The sequence below is a fragment of the Lichenostomus cassidix genome, chromosome 9 (genome assembly GCF_008360975.1).
Source record: "Lichenostomus cassidix isolate B80296 chromosome 9, HeHo_3.0, whole genome shotgun sequence".
In the NCBI taxonomy this organism is placed as follows: domain Eukaryota; kingdom Metazoa; phylum Chordata; class Aves; order Passeriformes; family Meliphagidae; genus Lichenostomus; species Lichenostomus cassidix.
In genome coordinates, this window is record NC_139490.1 from 14,767,233 (window position 1) to 14,790,843 (window position 23,611).

At 37.6% G+C, this 23,611-nt stretch overlaps 1 protein-coding gene across 8 annotated transcripts in view; it reads left to right on the forward strand.

The window, feature by feature from the left end:
* Window positions 1-23,611, forward strand: part of TRIP12 (thyroid hormone receptor interactor 12) — an 80,662-nt gene that overhangs the window by 46,963 nt on the left and 10,088 nt on the right. For 6 of the 8 annotated variants that reach the window (XM_085069553.1, XM_085069550.1, XM_085069555.1 and 3 more), the window contains 31 exons: window positions 528-664; window positions 1,553-1,636; window positions 3,004-3,099; window positions 4,082-4,230; window positions 4,552-4,587; window positions 4,672-4,767; window positions 5,191-5,283; window positions 5,424-5,585; window positions 7,176-7,244; window positions 7,353-7,518; window positions 8,221-8,338; window positions 8,479-8,635; window positions 8,940-9,093; window positions 9,628-9,856; window positions 10,498-10,616; window positions 11,238-11,445; window positions 12,476-12,576; window positions 12,692-12,866; window positions 13,240-13,381; window positions 14,221-14,412; window positions 15,068-15,219; window positions 16,911-17,083; window positions 17,519-17,592; window positions 17,707-17,906; window positions 18,692-18,819; window positions 19,082-19,233; window positions 19,694-19,836; window positions 21,082-21,238; window positions 22,223-22,321; window positions 22,887-23,001; window positions 23,302-23,456. In XM_085069553.1, the coding sequence (XP_084925679.1) occupies window positions 528-664; window positions 1,553-1,636; window positions 3,004-3,099; window positions 4,082-4,230; window positions 4,552-4,587; window positions 4,672-4,767; window positions 5,191-5,283; window positions 5,424-5,585; window positions 7,176-7,244; window positions 7,353-7,518; window positions 8,221-8,338; window positions 8,479-8,635; window positions 8,940-9,093; window positions 9,628-9,856; window positions 10,498-10,616; window positions 11,238-11,445; window positions 12,476-12,576; window positions 12,692-12,866; window positions 13,240-13,381; window positions 14,221-14,412; window positions 15,068-15,219; window positions 16,911-17,083; window positions 17,519-17,592; window positions 17,707-17,906; window positions 18,692-18,819; window positions 19,082-19,233; window positions 19,694-19,836; window positions 21,082-21,238; window positions 22,223-22,321; window positions 22,887-23,001; window positions 23,302-23,456 (4,231 nt within the window). The remainder of the gene's footprint in view (window positions 1-527; window positions 665-1,552; window positions 1,637-3,003; window positions 3,100-4,081; window positions 4,231-4,551; window positions 4,588-4,671; window positions 4,768-5,190; window positions 5,284-5,423; window positions 5,586-7,175; window positions 7,245-7,352; window positions 7,519-8,220; window positions 8,339-8,478; window positions 8,636-8,939; window positions 9,094-9,627; window positions 9,857-10,497; window positions 10,617-11,237; window positions 11,446-12,475; window positions 12,577-12,691; window positions 12,867-13,239; window positions 13,382-14,220; window positions 14,413-15,067; window positions 15,220-16,910; window positions 17,084-17,518; window positions 17,593-17,706; window positions 17,907-18,691; window positions 18,820-19,081; window positions 19,234-19,693; window positions 19,837-21,081; window positions 21,239-22,222; window positions 22,322-22,886; window positions 23,002-23,301; window positions 23,457-23,611) is intronic. The other 2 variants (XM_085069554.1, XM_085069556.1) reach the window with 2 other exon arrangements.

Consider the following 23,611-nt stretch of genomic DNA (forward strand, 5'->3'; position numbering starts at 1 on the left):
AAGTGTGCATTTGAATTTGACTATATACTTTGTAGGCATATGTATTTGTAGTGATAAAGGCTGCAGTGTTTGAAACTGCAAATCTAAATAGGCTCATCTTCTCAAACTTGTTCTGACACTGAAAACCAAGTTGAATGTCAGAGTCCTCTTCTTGCTTTCGGTAGTTCAGAACTTCCTTTAAAGATGGTTACTCTATCATCAGCCTTCTCAAATGGTTTAGAGCTAACAGTCACTTTAAGCTTGCTCATTTTTACTGTTATATATTCGTAGATTGGCTGGTCTTGAAAGGTATAGTGTAAGGACCTGTCTGTGATGCCTTAGTGTAAACAAATCATGGCCATGGTGCAGGGCAGGGAGTGGAGAAGGGTTGGATAATTTTGTGAAGATTGATTTGTACACTAATTGCTCGTTTGTGCAATGTTGTGGTAGTGATGTACATGAACATCATGTAGTCTTTAGCAGGCTTACATTAATAAATCTCTTGTCTCAGTTCATAAGGTCTGAAACTTTGTTTTTTGAACCTTTAGTCGGCGAGGCTCTGGCCTGGGCAAAAGAGGAGCAGCTGAAGCTCGCCGACAGGAGAAGATGGCTGATCCTGACAACAACCAGGATGGAGTTAACTCTTCAGCTGCACGAACAGATGAGCCTCCCCAGGGAGCTGCAGGTAAGAAGAAATTCCAGCTGAAGAATTTTTTGCATAGTTGCTGATATAAACTTCTTTGCATTTAAAAATAGTTAAATGGATTAAGTTCTGAAGAGAAATTATTTAAGCTGGTAAATAATGGTGGCAGGTTTTTGAGTGATTTGATTGTGATTTCTTGGCTACTTGGTACATGTTTCAGTTATGCTTTTTGTAGTATCCAAACTATATCCAGTAATCTGGATGTTGGTTTTCAAGCTTCTGCTACTTTTTTAAAAAGTAACTTCAGCTGATGCTACATAAAATAACCACCAACTGAAAAGACATCAATCTGTTCAGAATACAGAAGGCATGCATTTACCTGTAAAAGCTCTGTGTAACCTACTCATAAATATTCCCCAAATTTTCTGTTGAAACTGCAAGCATGTCTGTACTGGAGAAATTTGTGACCGAATTCAATTTTGTCACTTGTCACAGTCCTATCAGATGATAATTTTATCATCTGGTCCTAATTAGTGAGTTAAAGGAGCTGTTCAGTAATTATGCTGAATGGTAAAAAATACTAAACATTCTATGCTTAGCGCTGGCTACCTGAGTACAAAAAGAAGTAATGGAAACCAAGTACAACATAATACTCAGTTAAGAAAAGCATACATTTATTAAGGATACAGGTAAATCTGTCTAAAACTTAATTTTATGCATCTGGCTCTATTTTCTTTCATTATCTTGTGTTGATAAAGCTGTTCTCTTCAGCTTTTGGAAAGTACTAGACCTTCAGACTGGTCTGTTTTAACATGAAAGTTGTACAGGAGTTTGCTGGTGGCAATGTTAAATGCAGAGCATGCTTTTGATGGTGAGTTTTATGGCTCTAAAAACACTGTAACTTGTATTAATCTCTTGATGTTCCTTTAGCTTCTAGTTCTGTTGCTGGAGCTGTAGGTATGACAACTTCTGGAGAAAGTGAGTCAGATGATTCTGAGATGGGAAGACTACAAGGTATAAAAGTTATTATTAATTTACATTTTTGGTTGTTAGCAGCCTGTAAATAACTACACCTGCACAAACTCTGTATGACATTCAGTGGGAAGGTTGTATTTTGTTTCACTGTCTGTGAATGTGTTTTTGCTTACATTAATTCTGAAGTAGGGATTGACAAGCCTTAATTCACAAAAGATGCAAGAATTGGGGGGGTGGGATAGTATCCTTATTCATTTAAATGGTGTTTAATACACTACTATTGATGATTTTCTAGGAGGAGGTGAGGGGGGAGAGAACTGAGAACTCAGTCCTATTAAGTGTGTAAGCTCAAATATGAAAATACTCTTTGCAAGCATGTTTTAAGTTTAGAGGCCAGGTTAGGCCTACTATACTCTGCCTGCTTCTAGATAACATTTTTTTTGTGCTTGTCATTGATACCCATGTTGCTGTAAGCTTTGACCAAAAAAACCTGAATGTTCTTGAAATGCTTGCTTTTGTGCTTGGGCTAAAGACTCTGGTCTCTCAAAACCAGAGAGTATGACAGGTATAAACTCAGTTTGCATGTCCTGCAACTGGTCTAATGATTTTGCTACTACAGTGCAGGGAGTCCTGAGATCATGATCTCCCTTGCAAATGATAGGTTTTTGTTAATCTGGATATTCAATGTGGAAGTGAGTCCTGTCAGTATCAGTTCACTTGCTTATAGTTCTCAGTAAAAATCGGTTTGCATTAGGAATATTGGGCTAAATTGGCTTTCCCTTTAATGATTATTGTACTGATCAGCAGTAGTCATGGTTGCTACAATAAAAACCAGAATCACCCACTTAGTTCAGCTTAAGTAACAGTACTGTGAAGTGTTGCAAATCAGTCAAAAAGAAACCCGCTAATACTTAGCAGAGTTCTTCCCTCTCCTTCTCATCAGCAAATAAAGCCGTGAAACTGTTTTTCAGTGTCATTTTTTTCAGATTAGTAGTGCTTACAGATCCTGAAAACATGACGATAAGCTTAACCTATCTAACCTATATAGTTTGAATTCAGATTTGAAATTAACTGCTGATGTATCTGCTGTTCTGGCTGTAGGCTTATAACAGTTTAATAGACCAGATTACTTTTGTGAAACACACAACTGTGGAAACTCAGCGGGTGACTTCGTAAAGGACCTTAATGCTCTGATAGAAACAAAAATTAGTTACTTGTTCCTTAAAGGTCATCTTTTGGATGGGTTTTTTTTTTTTTTTTTAAATTGAGGTAGATGCAGTCATCTAATCCTAGCTCTCAAAGTATCAAAATTCTAGTAGTCTTAAATGGTAACATCACGGAATTTAAGCTTTTAAAAATATACATAGAAGCTTTGACAATGGCTGTTATCCTCTGTTTGCTTTTAGCTCTATTAGAGGCTAGGGGTCTTCCTCCTCACCTGTTTGGCCCTCTTGGTCCTCGGATGTCGCAGCTCTTCCACAGGACAATTGGAAGTGGAGCTAGTAAGCAAAGTTTGTCTAATTTGACTTAATTCTTTCCACTTCCAGACTAGTAGAATTCAGCCAATAGTAAATCTAATATTTGTATTAGCTTCATAGTTTAATATAATATTTTACGTGTTGGAGACTTGTATGTCATGATAGTACTAGACCACTGGTCAACAATTTTAATTTGCTTGTCTTCCTATAAGGAGCAGAAATTTGCCTTAGCTGTATTTCTTTGCTTTTCTCTTTTGGGGCATCTTAATGTTCCCTTCTAGGTGGGGAAGGGAGGGTTCTTGCCTTTTCACCCCTCCTTATCTTTTTCTTTTGCATGATGGGCTGCTTAACAAAAGACCTCTCCAACTCCCTTGAGTTTTTTGCTAGCTTTAAACAAAGGCTTAAGCTAGCTTTAAAACAATTACATGTCAGTTCTAAGTTATGTTGGCTTTAGTTTCAAAAGTGTCTTGGGTTTCAGACAGAATTAATTTCCATCAGGCATTGTGTCAGTGAGAACATGGGTGCTTAGACTTGTTCTACCAGGTCTGCATTAGGCAGCTGGATAAGGTGTGTACCTTCCAGTCCAGGTCTGTTTGGCTTCCCAGGAGAGCCAAAAGCAGCCTGTTACACTGCATGCCAAGAAGAGGATGGGGTCTCATGGGTGCTCCATGTGCTGTATTATCTGGGGGGTGTTGCAAAGTCCTTTGCTGCACAAAGGCGGGATGGTTTGGGCTCTGGCACCTGCTGTAGGTTGGCAAGATGACTGTGGTGAGCAGTGTGGCGGACTCCTTGTGCTGACCAGTCTGCACTGGAAAGGCTGCCAAGAGTGAGATTTTTGTCTCCCTTCCCTATTCCCCCTTTCTATGACAGAGAAAGGAAATGAAACTACAAATACAGAGGAAAACAAACTATCTCTGGTCTTCCACTCTGGCAGAAGTATGGCATAACAGTTCTCTTGAACACTTTCTAATACCTTCTTTCCTAAATTTTTTTTCTGGATATCTAGGCTCTAAAGCTCAACAGCTTTTACAAGGTCTCCAAGCCACTGATGAAAGTCAGCAGCTACAGGCAGTGATTGAGATGTGCCAGCTGTTGGTTATGGGAAATGAAGAAACATTAGGAGGATTTCCAGTCAAGAGTGTTGTACCAGCTTTGGTAAAGATTTAATCTCAGATTTCTATTGGAGGATGTAATATCTCACTCAATATCTTGCTTAAATTAAATCTTTATTTATATTTTTTACTTAAAAGTGGGTGTAGGTGTGTCTGTCTATCTTATTATTCGTTTTGAGAGGATGTTTTGCTAAATTTTGATAGTCCTATTAATTTTTTAATAGCGCAAGAATAGGCAGTAGTTCTTTTGGAACTCTTAGCAACATTCAAAATCCTAAGTCAGAAGCTACAGTAGTGATGTATACCTTTTTTATGGTATCTAGATACAGTTTTCTAAACAAACAATACTTTTCTTTTTAAACAGATAACACTGCTGCAGATGGAGCACAATTTTGACATTGTAAGTAGTTCGTAATATTTAAGAAACTTTTGAAATATAAAAATGTCATCTGAACTTAAAATGAAATATCTGTGTATTTAATAGATGAATCATGCATGTCGGGCCTTAACATACATGATGGAAGCACTTCCCAGATCATCTGCTGTAGTGGTAGATGCAATTCCTGTCTTCTTGGAAAAGGTAAAATGAAATCAAAACAGTGATAAAATAGTGTGAGAGGATTTTATCTTTTGTTTTAACTTTAGGAAGTGCCATTAAGATGGTGGCTTCTTTCATGGCTTACAATGTAATATAAAATGCATGAGAAGCTTCTAAAGCCAGGCTTAATCTTTGCTCCCACCCTTACTGAAAAGCGCTCTCTGATTCACTGAAAACTTTTTGTTGGATTCATGTTGCAAACATAAAAAATGTGTAATTATATGAGCTGTTGCCTCTTGGAGTAGCTCCATGGCTGAGGTAGCTTTGAACTGGTAGGCTTGGTCAGAACTGGCTTCATTACTGTATTTGTCTTAGCAGAGGCTATATGTCCAAATGTTAATCAAGATGATTATTCTTGCAAATTGGTTTAGAAATTGATCTACAAGCTTTTTGGTTTTCTTCTAGCTGCAAGTTATCCAGTGCATTGATGTGGCAGAGCAGGCGCTTACAGCCCTGGAAATGTTGTCACGCAGGCACAGTAAAGCCATTCTGCAGGCAGTAAGTAAAAATAAAAAAAAATATTTTTGCCTCTACCAGTTCTTATATCTTTGTCATCTTCTGTGACAATGAAATAAGAAAACAATTTTCTGTGACTTTAGTAGTACTGAGAGTGAAAATGTTTGTTTGTTTTGTTATAGGGTGGGTTGGCAGACTGTTTGCTCTATCTGGAATTCTTCAGTATAAATGCACAAAGGAATGCACTAGCTATTGCTGCCAACTGCTGCCAGAGTATAACACCTGATGAGTTTCACTTTGTGGCAGACTCTTTGCCACTGCTAACACAAAGGTTAACCCATCAGGTAAGAAGCTGTTAAAAAATGGAGTGTGTTGATTTTGATCTGAAGGTTGTTTGAAGATGGCTCCAGATGCTTGGTTCTTTGCTGTGTATTATTTGCCTATGCAGGGTGATAATTGACTTTAAGTTTCTATACTGTCAAGTTGTGATATCCCAATGTACATATGGGCCTTTTGTGTTTCTGTAAACATGACATTTTATAAAGCAGGACAAATAAGGTACTTTACCTTGAAGCATGAGTAAAAGTGGTTTTGTAGTCCTTGTAAGAGCAAGGATATCAGTAAAGAAGTCCAGTAGCATTACTGGTTTTATTTTTTTCTTAACAAATGAGTTGCAACGTTCTCTCCCACTCCGAACAGTTTAAATTTTTGTGGGTTTTTTGTGCTTTAACTTTTTGGGAGGGTTTATGGCATTTTTAAAAAGTCCCTGCTCTCTTGCACAGTAGTTTGGAGTGACAAATCTGAAATCAAGGGGCTCATGAGGGCTATATATCCTGCAATGCGGCTGTATTTGTAAATAAGCACTTACAATGACTGGTGCACCAAAAGAGATTTTTGGTGACCTGCTTGGTTAGCAGATCCCTATTAAAAAGATGAAAAAGGAGAAATATTTTGTTTGTTAATAAATGCAACTAAATGGAAGTCTCCAGGTAATAGTTTTGTGTATTTTTGTGCTATTCTTAATTTTGCCTATATCATCTTGCTGAAAGACTGCTTGAATCTTTGAGGTAGCTTATAAGAAGTCAGAAATGACAGCTTTAGATTGTACTGTAGAAACAGCACCATTCTCACCAGTAATAGGGACAAGTACTGATTCCTGCTCTCTGAAGAGAAGCTATAACCCACCAAAGGAAGATTTCAAGAAATTTTGAAGTGGAAATTTTCTGGAAAAGAATCTTGAGTTAGCTCTTAACAGAGTAGTTGAAGTTGGAAGAGAGCTCTCGGTTATCTAGTGCTAGCTCCCCTGCAAGGTCAGCTAGAGCAGAGAATGAGCATGTCCAGCTGATTATTAATTTTTTTTTTAAGTATCTTCAAGGATGGAGACTTAATCTCTCAGGCTACCTCTTCCAGTGCTTAGCCACCCTAACTGTTAGTATTTTATTATGTTCAGATGAACTTTTTTGAGCATTTCACTGAACTTTTAACTAGAGCTATTTTCAGAGCAGTCTCTCTTGCTCTTTTGGCTGTGCTGCGTAATACCAAAATCAGGTTTCATGTAGTCTGTAGAACAGTAGCCTTCACTCCTGCTCATTATCTATGTCTCCTGTTACTTTGGCTTTTTGTAGCTCTTTACCCTGTTGTTTTGTCCTTGGAGAATCAAAAAAGAATGTTAGAGATGAATTTATTCATCTCTAAAGGATCCCTGAAGTTTTTATGTTGCATAGTGAGGGTGTTTCCCAGGGAATATGTAGGTAGCACAGCTCTATCAGGAGGTTAGTTTAGACTGTCAGTGAATTTAACAGTCAGAGCTGTAATGTTCTGTAAAATGTGTTTAGACTGGCCATTTTGGTGAAATTTTATGAATGCCTCAAAATGACAGGATGATCTAATGCAAGTTAAAATATTTCAATTTCAACTAAACTTTTTTATAACAGGACAAAAAGTCTGTTGAAAGCACTTGTCTCTGTTTTGCACGGCTAGTGGACAACTTCCAGCATGAGGAGGTGAGAGTGTAGATGGGGGTGCATTTTTTGTTCTCCCCCCACCCCGTACCCCTTGAGGGCTTACTTTTCAAAGACTAATGTTTGCCATCTTATTGTTCCCTCCTGAAGAACTTGTTGCAGCAGGTTGCTTCCAAGGACTTGTTAACAAATATCCAGCAGCTCTTGGTCGTGACACCTCCTATCCTAAGCTCAGGAATGTTCATCATGGTGGTGCGCATGTTCTCCCTGATGTGCTCCAACTGCCCCACACTTGCAGTCCAGCTTATGAAGCAAAGTGAGTTCTTACTCTTCCATGTTCTAGGGGGCTGTTCACGTTAATGCCTACAGTTGATATGGACCTCTGTGCACTTGATTATATGAATATTCGGTTCTTTTAATTTTTCTCTCTTACTGTGCTTCCTCTGGGATAAAAAGTTTAGTTAAACTTCTTGAAAAATTTTATCTAGAGGGGTTTTTTATCCGTTTTCTAGTTCTAGGTATTGTCACTGCAGTGGTCACCTAATTTTGAGTCTGTATTGGCTGCACAAACTATTCTCATTCCAACCCAAGCTGAATAATTATTTTCTTAGTTTTTACCATGTGGGGGAGCCATGTGCTTTAAGTACATCCTCTAGGGGAAACCATTAACAAAAGTAACTGCTACATAGCTGTCTTAGTTGTCACTTGTTTCCTTTGTTCCGTCTCATAAATTTTGACTTACCACTTCAACTGCCCTGTATGTTTCCGTTTTCTTCTGTGTCTTGTATATTGAGAGGTATTTCTCCCCTAGTTAGCCCTTAAAGGAAAAAACACACACCCAAAAAAGCCACAAGCCGCAGACCTGAGAACCAACACATCTCTTGGTGTTCAAAGAGATGGCTTTTGTCGTACTGTCCACTGTCTGTTTGCTTTGGGCAGTAACTCTTCCGTGTAGTGTCCAACAGAAAATGGAGTCCATAGCTGATACAGGCAGTCTCACGAATAATAATTTTTATAGATATTGCAGAAACGCTTCACTTCCTCCTTTGTGGAGCCTCAAATGGGAGTTGTCAAGAACAAATTGACCTTGTTCCAAGAAGTCCTCAAGAACTTTATGAACTTACTTCTCTTATCTGGTAAGTCTTGCACCCCTAGGTTTTGGGTCTGGTTGGTATGTTAAAATCCTTAACTTCACTAAAATAAGGCAAACAGTTTTCAGCTTAGATGGACTTCATTGTATACTTCTAGTAAAATACTGTTTTAATGTTCTTTACAGTGAACTGATGCCTTGCCTGCCAAAAGAGGGAATCTTTGCTGTTGATACTATGCTAAAGAAAGGAAATGCACAAAATACAGATGGTGCAATATGGCAATGGCGAGATGACAGGGGTCTCTGGCATCCCTATAACAGGATTGATAGTCGAATAATAGAGGTAGTAATTCCACACATTTGTGTGGTGATGCTTTTCAAATCTGCGTGCGGTTGTATAGGGAATTGAGTGCTTTCTCTGTCTTTGAAAATATCACTCTTGATCTTTCTGAGTGAGAAACACAAATCTCCTCAAACATCCTCCTGTAATATTACACTATTTCAGCCATACCAAAGCTCTTAATCACTGTTCTTACTATATTTCTGTCAGTCATTGTTTTTCCTACTGTGTTATCCCTCTCCTCACCTTTTATATAGCTTTCTGTTTGTTAGGGATTTCTTAACTTTAAGTTCTTCCTTGGTTTTAGGCAGCTCATCAGGTTGGTGAGGATGAGATCAGCCTGTCTACGCTTGGGCGTGTCTATACTATTGATTTTAACTCTATGCAGCAAATAAATGAGGATACTGGAACAGCCCGTGCCATTCAGCGAAAACCAAACCCTTTAGCCAATACAAACACTAGTAAGTACCGCTCAGGAAACACCTGAGCTTTCTAGCTGTGGCTCATTTATGCTGGGTTGTGGAGCAGTTTACTGCTTAACTCTTAAATTTCTTACAGCTTCTGTGGAACATCTACCTATTCTGATTTACATGAATGATGAAAGCTTCATAACAAAACTCATTCTGTTGACATGTGTGCTTTTTAACATGTAAACTCCTCCTGGGACCTGAAAATGCATCGAACTGGGAGGGAGCTGGGAGTGTTCCTGGCTTGGGATTTCTGAAACAGTTTTATTCATACAGCTTTTTTATTTAACAAAGTCTCTGTGAGGCCTTCTTACTATAAATATAAAAATACAAAAGAAAACTGAAGAAATAAAGATTGAGCTCCTTGAAAGAGGAGGTTTTGTACCTACTGATTCATTTTGACTTCTGATTTTTGAATTTTGTCTTTTCAATCCAAGAGCTGAATTAAATAAGTTTTAACAAAAAAAGTAACCATCAGAGCAGAGATGCAAAGGTTTGTACAGTGATTTGTTGCATACTTTCTCACAGGTGGACATTCGGAATTAAAGAAGGATGATGCTCGAGCACAGTTAATGAAAGAGGACCCAGAACTGGCAAAATCCTTTATCAAAACACTGTTTGGTGTTCTTTATGAAGTATATAGTTCTTCAGCTGGACCTGCTGTTAGACACAAGTGCCTTAGAGCAATTCTTAGGATAATTTATTTTGCTGATGCTGAACTTCTGAAGGATGTGCTGAAAAACCATGCTGTTTCAAGGTGGGTTCATTAACTGCTGTGAAAGAAATTAATTTTGAGCTTACAGCTCAAACTTGTGATTACTTTTCTTGAATCATGTCTTTTAGGGGAAAAGGATACTTTTAAAATTTCATTTCCCAAAAGCTGAGGCTGCCAGCTCTGCAGGAAATTTTTTTACATCATAGATTTTGCAGTAGTTGCCAACGCTAGGCATTCGCACTAGAAACTTACATGGCCTCTGGCTGTGTGTACAAGTAGTGTCTAATATTACCCTTTATTGCTTTTTTGATTTCTAAAACAATAACAGATGCTCATTGCATTCAACTGGTTTTATTCATTAAACCTCTCCTACATGTTACACATGAAGTTGGGGATCTGCATAAAAGGATGCAGCTAGAAAATAAACTAAATATTTTTTCAAAGACAGTACTGAGTTTCATAACACTGTGTTTATAGGAGACTCATTTATGCCATGTTGAAACTTGGTAAAAGTGATGTAGATGGGAAAAGAACTGTTTCGGTCCTCTTATTTGTAGCTTTTATAAAAGCCTTATGTTTGCTTTCAGTCTCCAGTGCTATGTATGGAACATAACTGACTTGATTTTAAAAGAAAAACCAACCAAAAGAAGATAAAGCTAACTCTAATAAATTATCTGTTTTAGTCATATTGCCTCCATGCTGTCGAGTCAAGACCTTAAGATAGTAGTTGGAGCCCTGCAGATGGCAGAGATTTTAATGCAAAAGTTACCTGACATTTTTAGTGTTTACTTCAGAAGAGAAGGTAAGTCGTGTTTTTCTTTTTTCCTCGTCACCTCTTTATGTAATATTTTAAAAATGTGTGTATGGAGAATCCATATCCTTTACTCCGTGTCTCCACTCTCCCCAAGCTGTAAAAATTGAATATTGTTCTTGAATAATAAAGGCAAATCTGTGCAAGCTGTTCTCATATTACAAGGGAGGAGCTGACCCAGACTCTGGAGGAGCCCAGCTTGTGTTTTCAGAATCTGAAGCAAGTTTGTACAGGCTTACTAGCTACTAGTGAACTCACTTAGGCTGAAGATGGCTCACTGAAATTACATGGGAGGTCTTACTGGAGAAAACTGATGAATCTTTGGCAGGAAGTCTTTGTGCTTGGGGTTTCTTTAGCTGCTGTTGATACGGCTTTAATTTTTTATTTTTAAACTATGTAGGTTAACATTTTGAAGGAAAGATTGAACTGCTTTCAAAACTTAGTATTGATGGTTGGGGTGAGCAAATACTGCCACAGTCAAAGCAGAGGTTCAGATAACAGTCAGTTCTACGTTTTCAAACCCCCTTGTTGCTGCCACCACATTTGTAGCACCCCCTCCTCTCCCCCTACCCCAGACCAACCCACCAAACAAAGATTTCTTCTTTCTCCAAGGGGTGATGCACCAAGTGAAAAACTTGGCAGAGTCTGAGGCTTTGCTAACAAGCCCCCCAAAAGTATGCACTAATGGATCAGGAACGCTGGGCACCACTACAATGATAAGTACTGGGACAGCCACTGCTGCCAGCAATGCAGCTGCAGATTTGGGCTCTCCCAGCTTACAGCACAGCCGGGAGGATTCCTTGGATCTGAGCCCACAGGGGTAAGTGCACTTGCTGAAAAGTAATCTGTTTGCTCTGGCTTTGGTGCTTTCTTGTGTGGTTTTGTCTTTAGGGTTTTTTTTAATATTGTTTTTTAAAAAAAATTCTAGAGTGGTATGGGCTGCCCACATTATCTGCATTTTTCTGTGGTGTTTTCCTCTAGAGAACTAAATTGGAGCGGTGTTGAACTTTTCAACAGGTAGTTTTGATTCATTTTATATTAAATATTTGAGAGAAAAAAAACAAACTAGTGACCTGATAGTTATGTCTCAGTTACATTACATAATTTTCTGTTTTGAGAGAATACCAGGAGCAACAGCTTTAGTTTCATCTAACTGTTGAGGACAGTGGTTCTTTCAGAACCAGGTGCATGGTTCCTTTCTGCTGGAGACTGGAGAAAAAAGAATCATCCTTGTTTTGTTGGAAGTCACTCACTTTGAACACTTGTAGAGTTAAAATACAGTGTAGGAATAAATTACTAGTTTGCTTTTATTGTAAAGGTCACATATTTGTCACTTCAAACCAGAAATGAAATATGTGAACTTGTGAAGTGTAGTGATTGACGAGTAGAAATGCCACAAATTGTTGAAGAAGTGTTTTCTGGGCTTTTGTAGGAGAGGCATGTCAAATATCCAATGTTGGTTGGTGTTTATTCAGTGGTGATTTGTGGAATTTTTTTTTTCCTTTTTAAGTGTATTCAACTAAATTAATGAACAGATGGTTACACTTAAAGCATGAAAATTGTGAGAAACCTCTATTTAGTGTTACTTCTGGCTGCATTTGGCTGCTCATAATAGAAAGATGACAGCCAGCAAAACCCTTTCTTTCTGGACCAAGTAGTCACTTTGTCCTGTCAATTACAGAGTTGAGGGCCCTTCTCCTAGAGCAGGGAATGTCCTTGTTATGGGATGGAATCTGTTTTTTCATTCTCAGGGAAGTAGTTGGCTATTTGCTTCTTTAACTAAGGGATGGGTGTGTGCATGAATATGTTCATGGGTGGAAATAAGTTACTTTATTTTAAACTTTGGGCAGACGACTGAGTGATGTTCTAAAGAGAAAAAGACTGCCAAAACGAGGGCCAAGGAGACCAAAATACTCCCCTCCAAGAGATGATGACAAAGTAGACAATCAAGGTAAATAATTTTCAAAGTACCAGACTTTTATTTCCTTTTAAAGTAAGCTTATAAACTGCAAAAAGAGCTTGCTGTAATAAACCTGTTGATTCTCTTAAATTTTGTCTTCCTCCAGCTAAAAGCCCTACAACTACTCAGTCTCCTAAATCTTCTTTCTTGGCAAGTTTAAATCCTAAAACATGGGGAAGATTAAGCACACAGTCCAACAGTAATAATATTGAACCAGCACGAACAGCAGGAGTAAGTGGTCTTGCAAGGGCTGCTTCCAAGGATACCATTTCCAATAACAGGTAACACAAAAAAAAATCATGATACTTGTAACAGATGTTGACTATGATCAGGTGATTAAGTAGCTCCTAGAAAGAAATTTGATCTTAACCACAGTTGAAATAATTCTGGAAAAAGAATCAAGGAATTAAAGTAGAGAAAATAACATCTTAAAAATATTAAGTTGCGTGGTGGGGAAAAATTGGAGAACTGAGAAGAATTATGCAAGAAGTGATCTGTGGAGAAAAGTACTTGACTGTGTTGGTATGAAAGCAAAGGGTTTTCCATGACTGCTATTTAACATGGAGAAAATTACACTCAGGCTGTATTTACTTGTAATATTGATGTATGCAAATGCTCAATGTGGCTAAATGCCTTTCGTGTGCTTCTTTACAGAGAAAAAATAAAGGGCTGGATTAAGGAGCAAGCCCATAAATTTGTAGAACATTATTTTAGTTCTGAAAACATGGATGGAAGCAATCCTGCACTAAATGTATTACAGAGACTTTGCACTGCAACTGAACAACTCAACCTCCAGGTTAGAAGTGGCAAACTTATTTGGAATGGGGAGTCATTTCTTGACTTGACTTATGAGTCATTATGACTTGGTGTAATTTTTTAGAATGAGTATGTAAGCTTTGACACAAATCACTTATGATAAAAGATCAGTCCTAGCAATGTGTCACTTGCGTAGCATTTTATTTCACATTCAAAAGTTCTACAGCTAAGTGTTAGGGATTGACTTTATTCTTAAAGAACAGTACAGTTTGTAATAAGAACTTTGAGTCTGAGGGGAGAAAGAGAGGGAAGCAGCATTTTGTTAAAATGATAGAAAAAATACAGATTGGGGTGAATCTGATAGCATGTCAAGAACTTCAGAACTTTTCAGACTACTGTGGCCCGTGGTAGGTGGTCTAAACACGTAACTTCTAAAGCAGCACAAGAGCTGAGTTACGTTCTGAGTTATGTTCTGATCTAAGCAATCATTAAGATATGGAACTTTCCCTCCTCCTCTCTCCCACACAGATGTCACATAAAATATATACCAATCTGAGTTGTTGGGGGGTTTTTGTTTTTGGTTTTTTTTAAACAAAAAGCACCCCTGCGTGGAGCTTATCTTTACCTTGCATGAGAAAATGGGACCTTGCATTTCTCTCAAAGTAGAGGAAATGTAGATGTTGCCTGGAATGTCTCTCCTTGAATAGAGAAGTGCTTATCCTCAGATTATTTGCCCTTGCTGCTTGTATTGAGTTACTTTATGCCCCAGAATTTCCCTTTTCCCCCTCCCCATAGAGCTTTCCATGCAATAGAAAGAAAAATAACATTTCTTAAGCCTTTAATACCTGGGTAGTAAAATACTACCTTCATATTTTTCAGGTGGATGGTGGAACAGAGTGCCTTGTAGAAATCCGTAGCATTGTCTCGGAATCTGACGTCTCCTCATTTGAAATCCAGCATAGTGGGTTTGTTAAACAACTGCTGCTTTATTTGACATCTAAAAGTGAAAAAGATGCTGTTAGCAGGGATATCAGATTGAAAAGATTTCTTCATGTATTTTTTTCTTCTCCAGTAAGTTTTCTTGTTTATTTTTTTGGCATTCTTAGTTGTCTTTCTCTCAAATTTTATTTCTCAAAAAGCCATCTAGCCGGGTCTGTGTTGACTCATTTTAAAGGTGGAATACAGAAAGAATGTTCTGTTTATGTCAAAGCTATATAACACTGCAGCTTTCACATTTTTCAATGTCTTTATAGGCCATGAACTTTTTTGAATACCCTGTAATTACAGAAAATACCACACAGCAGTGGAAGAAATGCCAAAATAGCCAATTGTCTTGAACAACTTAAAAGTTGTTTCTGTCTTTTAAGAAGTTGATACAGGGTTTGGATAGTAATCTTACCACTTAGAATACTAGTTTCTTGTAGTATTTAGTCCTGTCCTGAAAGGAAGAAGTTTGAAGTGGAAGAGAGGAAGGTAGATAACTCAAACTTCCAAAAAGCTTATTGCTCATGGTTAAGGGTGAATGCTTAAAATCTGTAGGGCTGTTCAGTTGAAACCTGGAGAGAAAAGTACATTCTTTGAAACAGGTCTTTCATAAACTTGTGTTGTTTAGTCATCCTGATACTGGCGCTGCTTTCAGTGAGAGCAGTGATTCTTAGTTTATGATATAAATTGTTTAAGATGGCTTAATTCAAGCAGGTAACTAAAAGACTGGACTATATTTCAGCTTCCCGGAGAAGAGCCCCTTGGAAGATTAGAGCCATTAGAAAATGCACCTTTGTTGGCATTAGTCCATAAAATGAACAACTGCCTCAGTCAGATGGAACAGTTTCCTGTTAAAGTGCATGACTTCCCTAGTGGAAATGGAACAGGGAGCAGGTAAGGATTAATGCTCAGGTAACAGTTTTTTGGGAAGCTTTATTTTCCAAAACTTGTTTCAAACAACACTAAAAGGAGAAGTGCAAGTAGAAATACCATTACACAAGAGGAGGTGATGGAAACTTGTAACCCTGTTAAAGACAATAAATTGGGGATGGTAGAGTAAATGCAATCTCTAAATTTACCCTTTAAAAATCCAAATGTCTTCCTTTTCACCATAAAACAAATACTGGAAAGAAACAATCTATTGTTTGGACACTGATGGTTTTTAGCAGAGTAATTGCAGGGAGTGTATTACAGTGCTAAACTTTGTTATTTGTATAGGTTCTGTTCTCTGGGATTGTAGTGGATTAAGTGATAAGTCTTGGCTGTCAGTAGAGTTTAAAATAGCTGTAGACCTGCCCTGAGTCTTAAGATACAGAATAAATTTGGAATCCAGCTTGTCAGTTGTGTTTTAAGTAACAAATCTGAGTACTAAAGACCTGTGTCTACAGTTGCTTTTCTATACTTCAATAAGTCAAGACTATTTTTTTTTCGTTGTATAACAGGAAGTCTTTTTCAGTACAAGTTGAGTGTAAGTTCTGAAAGTATTTTTTGGTGCTGGCTTAAAGCTCAGCTTGAGGGGAGGAGCTTTAAAAACTCTTCTTTAAAGTTAGAAATGCCAAAGGTCTTCTATGTCTTAGGTAGCAAGGTAGTGTGGAGGGATTTTTTTGTCACTAATGGTGACACAACATCCATTAAATTGGATGTATTGGAGTTCCACACTGTCGCATTAATCTAACTAACATTAAAATTTGTACTTGTATTTTGTGAAACTTAAAATCAATAGGAATGAATAGAGTACACAGATTTCTTATTAGAAGAAATTATTGTCTCTATACTGGCTTTTGCAAGAGTATCTACTGTCTAATCTCAGAATGCTTCCTTATATACATTATTTTTGTAAAAAGTTGGATAACTACCAAAATTAAAAAGCTGCTAATCATAGAAGCCAAATCCTGCTGTTCTTTTTGATGAAAAATGAAACATGGGAAGCCAGACTGCTGGTAGGATTGTTTGCTGGTTTTACTGTGGATTATGTCAATGAGGATTTTGAGGCATTAAGTTTTGGTAGCCTTTTACTAGCACCTGGAAATAGAAGCAGTGCAAGATAAGAGGCTTGTTGTATAAAACCAGCTAGCTTGAGTATTGGCAGTTTGATGAGGTGAAATGTGTATATAAAGTAGGCAAGAAAAAGCCAAGAGCTTTCAGGTTTTCTCTTCAGGTCCTTATGGAAAAAAAAACCATGGAAATCAATACTTGTATTTTCCGTGCCCATTTCTGATCCTTGTTTCACTGCACGTAAATGCAGCTCTAAATCTCCTGTGCCATCAGCTGACCACTGAACAACTTCAGATTTCAAAGATGGTCACTATAGGCCATATTGTAATCAGACCTCAGGCTGGACTTACTCTCAATTCTTGTAGCTTCCAGATTTTGTTCTACTTGGATTCTGGTGTTCTTGTAGAAGAAAACTTCTAATCTATTTATCCAAGCCGTAGTTGCTTATTTTTTGAGAAATAGTCTGACAGATAGTGCTCTGAACAAGTGAAATTATAAATGCATGTATAAGCCTATTTTAATGCATTTTTAATGCAATTCTGGTTATTAGATTCTTTGTGTAGCAACTTTTTTTCACAAATTATTTTGAGTTTTTCTCTTAACAGAGGATCCCAAGCTTTAAAATTCTTCAATACACATCAATTAAAATGCCAACTACAAAGACATCCAGATTGTGCTAATGTGAAACAGTGGAAAGGTGGACCTGTGAAGATTGATCCTCTGGCTTTGGTACAAGCCATTGAAAGATACCTTGTAGTTAGAGGTATTTATATATTATACAGTCTCTTGTGTTTTCCTTTTTGGAACAGTTCCTCCTGTCAGTGTAAAGACCTGTGAGAATTATGCTGAAGACAAGTGGAAGTTACCTATATAAATGTATCTTGCTCTTAAGGGAGGAGACTAAAGCTGTAGAGAGCCTTCCTTTTCTGGGACAAACTTTCTCATGTTGGAAACAGTTCAATCAAAATACTAAGAGAAGTATTTCTGCTTTACTGTCACACTGGCTGTAGCTTGGCAGTTTTGATGCCAGGTGTCAATACTGAAATTTGTTCTAGCAATTCTGAATCTAACTGTTTTTAACTGATGTATTTTAGAACTGTTTTAAAGTTTTCAAAGTTATAACAGTGAGAGTACCAAAGCATTGTTACATTTCATGTGAAAAAGCAAATGAGCATATCTTTCTTCTCTATTGCGTCAGGCTATGGAAGAGTTAGAGAAGATGATGAAGATAGTGATGATGATGGGTCAGATGAAGAAATAGATGAATCTTTGGTAAGGTTTTGTTCTGGGAGTTAAGGGGATGAAGCAGTTGCGGAGTGGCTTAACGAGTAGCTATGCAACAAGTTTCCTAACTTGTCTGGTTTGGTTTTTTTTTTTTTTGTTCAGGCTGCTCAGTTCTTAAATTCAGGGAATGTGAGACATAGACTTCAGTTTTACATTGGAGATCACTTACTGCCATACAATATGACTGTGTATCAAGCAGTCAGGCAGTACAGTTTGCAAGCTGAGGAAGAGAGGGAGTCTACAGATGATGAAAGCAACCCGTTGGGAAGAGCTGGGATTTGGACAAAAACGCACACCATTTGGTAAGTTGCCTAGAGAAAAACTTACCCAGTTTCCTAGATGCATATACATTAAAAAAATTGGAATATAGCTGTCTGTTGACTTTTTTTTTCCTTCCTGTGGAAGGAAACTGTGGAGCTTTTTATTTCCTGATGTGCTTGAGATACTTAAAACGTAGTAAGAATTCATTGCTAGCTCCTGATGTTCTTTCTAGCTCGTTAGTAAAGCTGCTGAACAAGAAATGGAAAATTTTAAATGACATCTGCCAGATGGGGAGGAACCATTCTTAGTGTTAGGTAACTAACCACAAACAGTAGAAAATGTGCACAAGGGTCAACTTCTTACTAATTTTCCTAGCTGATTGCTGTGAAGGTGAATGTATTCCCTGGCCATACTTTGCCAGACGCATTGACACACAACTGTGCTAAACATCTAAATGTTCAGCAGTGTCTTTGCCATTTAACCATGGTAAAGAAAAAAGGAAGCAAATAAAAAACCACAACACAACAACAAAAAACCCCAAAACCTAACTTAACTCTAACTTCAGTCACTTTGGGGTTTTGTTTATACATTCACCTTCTCTCCTTCCAGTTCATGGAGCTGAAGGGTCCCCATTTTTGACTCCCCTGTGAAACACTTTTCTTCTGAGGCTGCATCACATCCCAGTGCAGTGTTCTTGTCTTTCTGCTTTTAATTGTCATTCAAGTAAAGTTGTGGTAATCTGAGAACTAGCACCTTTAAAAGTGCTTTTGTTTCCCTGTAAGTTAGCTTTTCAAAAGTGTATTTTTAACTTCCATTTACTTTGTAGGTACAAACCTGTGCGAGAGGATGAAGATGGCAATAAGGACTGTGTTGGTGGTAAAAGAGGAAGAGCACAAACTGCTCCCACAAAAACCTCCCCTAGAAATTCTAAAAAACATGATGAATTGTGGCATGGTGAGTGAGGTGTCTTGCTAATATGTTAGATTTCCTGTCTGTCCTTTCAGAACTTTCAGAGTGTTTACAGACACTTTAAATGCAAGCATAGTATAAAAATAGTAAGCATATATTAATCTGTATATTAAAACTAAAAATATGTACTGAATTGTTTAAATAAACTGTTGTAGTTAAGTGAATGCCATGACTAATACTACCAGGCTCCTAATAATTAAATCTTCTGATTGAATTGTTTTGCTAACATGTTGTTTTTTCTTGCTAGATGGTGTATGCCCTTCGGTATTAAATCCTCTGGAAATTTACCTCATATCTACTCCACCTGAAAATATAACATTTGAAGACCCCTCATTAGATGTTATTCTTCTTTTGAGAGTTTTACATGCTATCAGTCGATACTGGTATTACTTGTATGATGTGAGTAGAGCACTTTTAAAATCATTTTGATACTTGGTTCAGGACAGAACAATCTGTAATATCTTCAATAAGCTTTTCCCCATGTCTGCTGCCCCTCAAGAAGAAAGAATAATGCAAATACTGCCGTCTTCCCCACATGTTTCTCTAACTTCTGATAAGATGAAGGCTGTAATTTCTTACAGTCAGTCATACTTCCTCCATGGTGTATTGAACACAATTCCCATGCTTTCTCCTTCCTTAAGTTCAAAGACCAACATTATTCCTGAAAAGAAAATGAGTAGTAAAAATCTATGGAGTCCTTATTTCATGTCTTAGAATCTGGATGAACAAACAGCAATCAAAATTGTTTTTACTTTCCATGATAAGCAAATTAGAAGCATTAAAAATCTTTTTGAACAAAGACTTGGTATTTCTTTCAGCATTTCTCTAACTAGAAATACATTGCTTTTATTTAAATCAGAATGCAGTCTGCAAGGAGATAATTCCAACCTCAGAGTTTATCAACAGTAAACTGACAGCAAAAGCAAACAGGCAGCTTCAGGATCCCTTGGTGATTATGACAGGAAACATCCCGACTTGGCTGACAGAACTTGGAAAAACATGGTATGAGTTATTTGCTGTGTAGTTTCTCTAATTTCAGTTCAGCAGGAATCTTGGCTGAGCAGCACAGGTGCTTTATAGCTTACTTGACTCTTGAGAGTGCAAAACGGAGTCACAGAAATCTTGCCAAGTTACATAGTGACACTTGGATGGATGTTTACACCTATATTGATAGTTTAAATCACATTCTGAGGGACAGACCAGCTGCAAAGTTTGGACCACTTCTTACAGGAGTTTCTGAGGAGTCTGAAGGTTTTCCATTGAAATTTTGATTATTCAGGTGATGTTTTTTCTCCTGTTAAACTGCTTAATGGCATTCTTACCATATCACTGTATTTATCTTGGCATATTCAGTATGGTACAAAGGAAGATATGTTTATCATTACTGATAAAAGAATCAAAATAATTTATATAAAGCTATGTGTATAGCACTGTGTAGTATCTTGATACAGAGTGCAAGCTGTAAAGCTCTTGCACTTGAAAGAATGAGAAATCAGAATTGATATTCTTGGATTTCTCAAGCTTGTTAATTGCAGCAATATTGGTGAGAGCTGACTGTAGAAATAGGTACTTTGGAGAAACTCTTTGGCTTTTCATTTTAAAAATAAGATCTCTAACTTCATTCATAAGAGTTCCAGATAACAGATGATGAGCATGAATGTATATTCTTAAACATTGGTATTTGTTAATAAAACTGCCTTTTCACTTAATGCCAGTGGAGGACCACACTGTTAACATACACGTGCCTTTGAGACTAGTGGAAGTGATAAAATAAGTTTCACAGATCATTTTAAGTAATTTTGCAAATGGTGGAAGGTAGAATACTGGTGCTGCTGTAGGCAGGTTCTCATGTCTTCGTGCTGCCACATATGGGATCTTGAGCTTAAAATCTTTGATCTGTTAGATTTATTAATTGTACAACAGTAGTGACCAAGGATTTTTATTTTCTGATGTAAACTTTGCACAGCCAAGGCATTCAAGTATCTTGAGTTATTTTTCAAGAAGAGTTAGAAGTTTCTGGAACTTTTTGTGTCTTCTTCATCTAGTGCATTTCTCTAGACTCTTCTTCCTAAACATTGTAACTGAAACTAAAGTGTGCTCTGGAGGGCTTCCTTTGGAAGCTGCTTACACCACAGTGTGTAGTAAAGCACTAATTTCAGACAGACTACATTTCTGTTGTGTTTTAAACCAAATGCTGCTCAGAGATGCTGCTTGGCACACAGCTGACTAATCCAATGCCCTTTACAGCCCATTTTTCTTCCCATTTGATACCCGCCAAATGCTGTTTTATGTAACGGCCTTTGATCGCGATCGAGCCATGCAAAGGCTACTGGATACGAATCCAGAAATCAATCAGTCGGATTCTCAGGACAGCAGAGTGGCACCGCGACTGGACAGGAAAAAAGTAAGTACACCTTGTTTAAAATGGAGTGAAGATGTACGTATTTTTATACTGTCTCTAAGAATATACTTGTGAGCAAGATTGATTTGTAAAGCTTGAGGGTTTGGTGGTATAGTGAAGAAGGGGAGGTGGGTTTTGTTCCTGCAGTCCCCCAGCAGAAGGCACAGTGTCTTGTCCGTGCTGGCTGCATGAGGGCAGGAGGGGGCACCCTCAGCCTGCCTCAGCAGGGCTCTGACAGAATTCTTGAAACTCAACTCTGAGAGTGAACACAGAGTTTTGGGCAACATTAGTGATATTTCCACATATTGGCTTATAGACTTCTGTTTTGCTTGATTCTCAGAAGAATTCAGGCGGCACAATTTAGACCCTTAGTAAACAAAAATACTGTTGTTGTATTTGGGGAGGGTAAATCACTTGTCACAACATAATCAAACTAAGCTTTGACCATGTTAAATTTGAGGGAGTCTTGGATGTCTGCCTTGAATATGGAGAGATAGTATCTTAAAATTAGATATTTTATATATGTTATATGATCTTGAATACCTGTGGGGAAAAACAGCAAGTGACATGAGAACAAAGTTCAAAAAGAATACAGCTGCCCACATGTAGGAATCCCAGTACTCTTTGAGTTTCAGTGTCTTTGTTTTCTTTTCTACATAGTAGTTTGAGGCATGTAACATGGCAGTACTTGTTTGCTGTATCATAATCCTATTGCTATATTCTTAGCAAGAACAGTACCTATTAGTTATTTTGATATAAATGTAATGCATTGATTTTTCATTTTATATTGAACACTTTAATCCTAAACAGTTTTCACATAGAAGAAAGAATTGTTATATCAAAGTATAAGCTTACAAATTGTTGAACTGTGAAACTGTTGGCATGGGGTTGAAAAAGGTGCATAATTGATTTTTTCCTGTTGTAACTGCCTTTGGAGATGGGACTTTAAGCCATAATTTCACTACTTAAAACTTCTCTAATGTGTAGCGCACTGTGAACAGAGATGAGCTGTTGAAACAAGCAGAATCTGTGATGCAGGATCTAGGCAGTTCAAGAGCCATGTTGGAAATCCAGTATGAGAATGAAGTAAGTAATATCAATGCAGTCTAATTTAACCCTTTTTTACTGAAGATTAATACAAAATAGCTACAGCTTTCCTGAAATGGCTTGGTCAGACTCTTTGTCTTTCACATTGCTGATGCTAAAGAATTTTATCCTTTAATTATCCCTAATCCACTTGGCTGTGATTTTTAGTTGCTAGGAGAAGCTCTTTCTGATCTAAATTTCATAATCAATCTTACTTGGCAGACCACATTTTATTTCTTACTCTTAAGCTGTGTGTGTTTATTTCTAACACACGACTGTGTGTGTTTCCTCTTTAATGTGATCATTAGGTGGTTAATACTTTTACTCCACTGTTAATTCCTCTGATATGTGGTCTTTCCAAGCTGCCTCTGTCATTGTAAATGGTCCTGTAGTTAGGTTCTCTAGATGCTTTTTGAAATTTAGTTTTCTTTATAGCAAATGATGTATTGTATTATATTTCTTAGACTAAGTAAAGATTTTTGTATTCCAGCTTACCTAATGGACTAATATATTTACTTATTTATCTCATTCCCCCTCCTTTCCCCTCACCCTCTGTCCCCTGAAGGTTGGCACAGGCCTAGGCCCTACACTAGAGTTCTATGCACTTGTATCTCAGGAACTACAGAGAGCAGACTTAGGCCTTTGGAGGGGAGAAGAAGTGACTTTAGCCAATCCAAAAGGTAATTGCTCTACTACCTAATCTATAAATTTTGATTAGTATTGAATGGATTCAAAGTTGACTTTAGTTATGTAAAGAGCAGCTCAGTTTGTGGTCAGATAATGTGCCTGATGATAGTGTGTGATTATCTTAGTGGGTTTTGTTGGGGTTTTCATGTGGGTTTGGTTCAGGTGTTTTTTTGGTTTTTGTTTTTTTTTTAATAAGAAGCTTAGGTTAAGGTTCTCCTAATGCCACTTGCATCTTGAAAGAAGCTAGCAGTGTAAGTACTGAACTCTCCTTTTTTTTCTTTCTTCCTCAACAGGAAGCCAGGAAGGTACCAAGTACATTCATAACCTTCAAGGCCTTTTTGCACTTCCCTTTGGTAGAACAGCCAAGCCAGCTCACATTGCAAAAGTTAAAATGAAGTTCCGCTTTCTGGGAAAACTAATGGCCAAGGCAATCATGGACTTCAGACTGGTGAGAATAGAATAGAAAATCTATTCTGAAGGGGTTAAATAAAAACACTAGTTCTGACTGTAGAGGGATAAAAGCATTAAGAGTTAAATGGTATTACTTTCAGCTCACAAGTAAGGGCAGTCTGAGGGGAGGGCAAGGAAGAGGACAGCTATGTA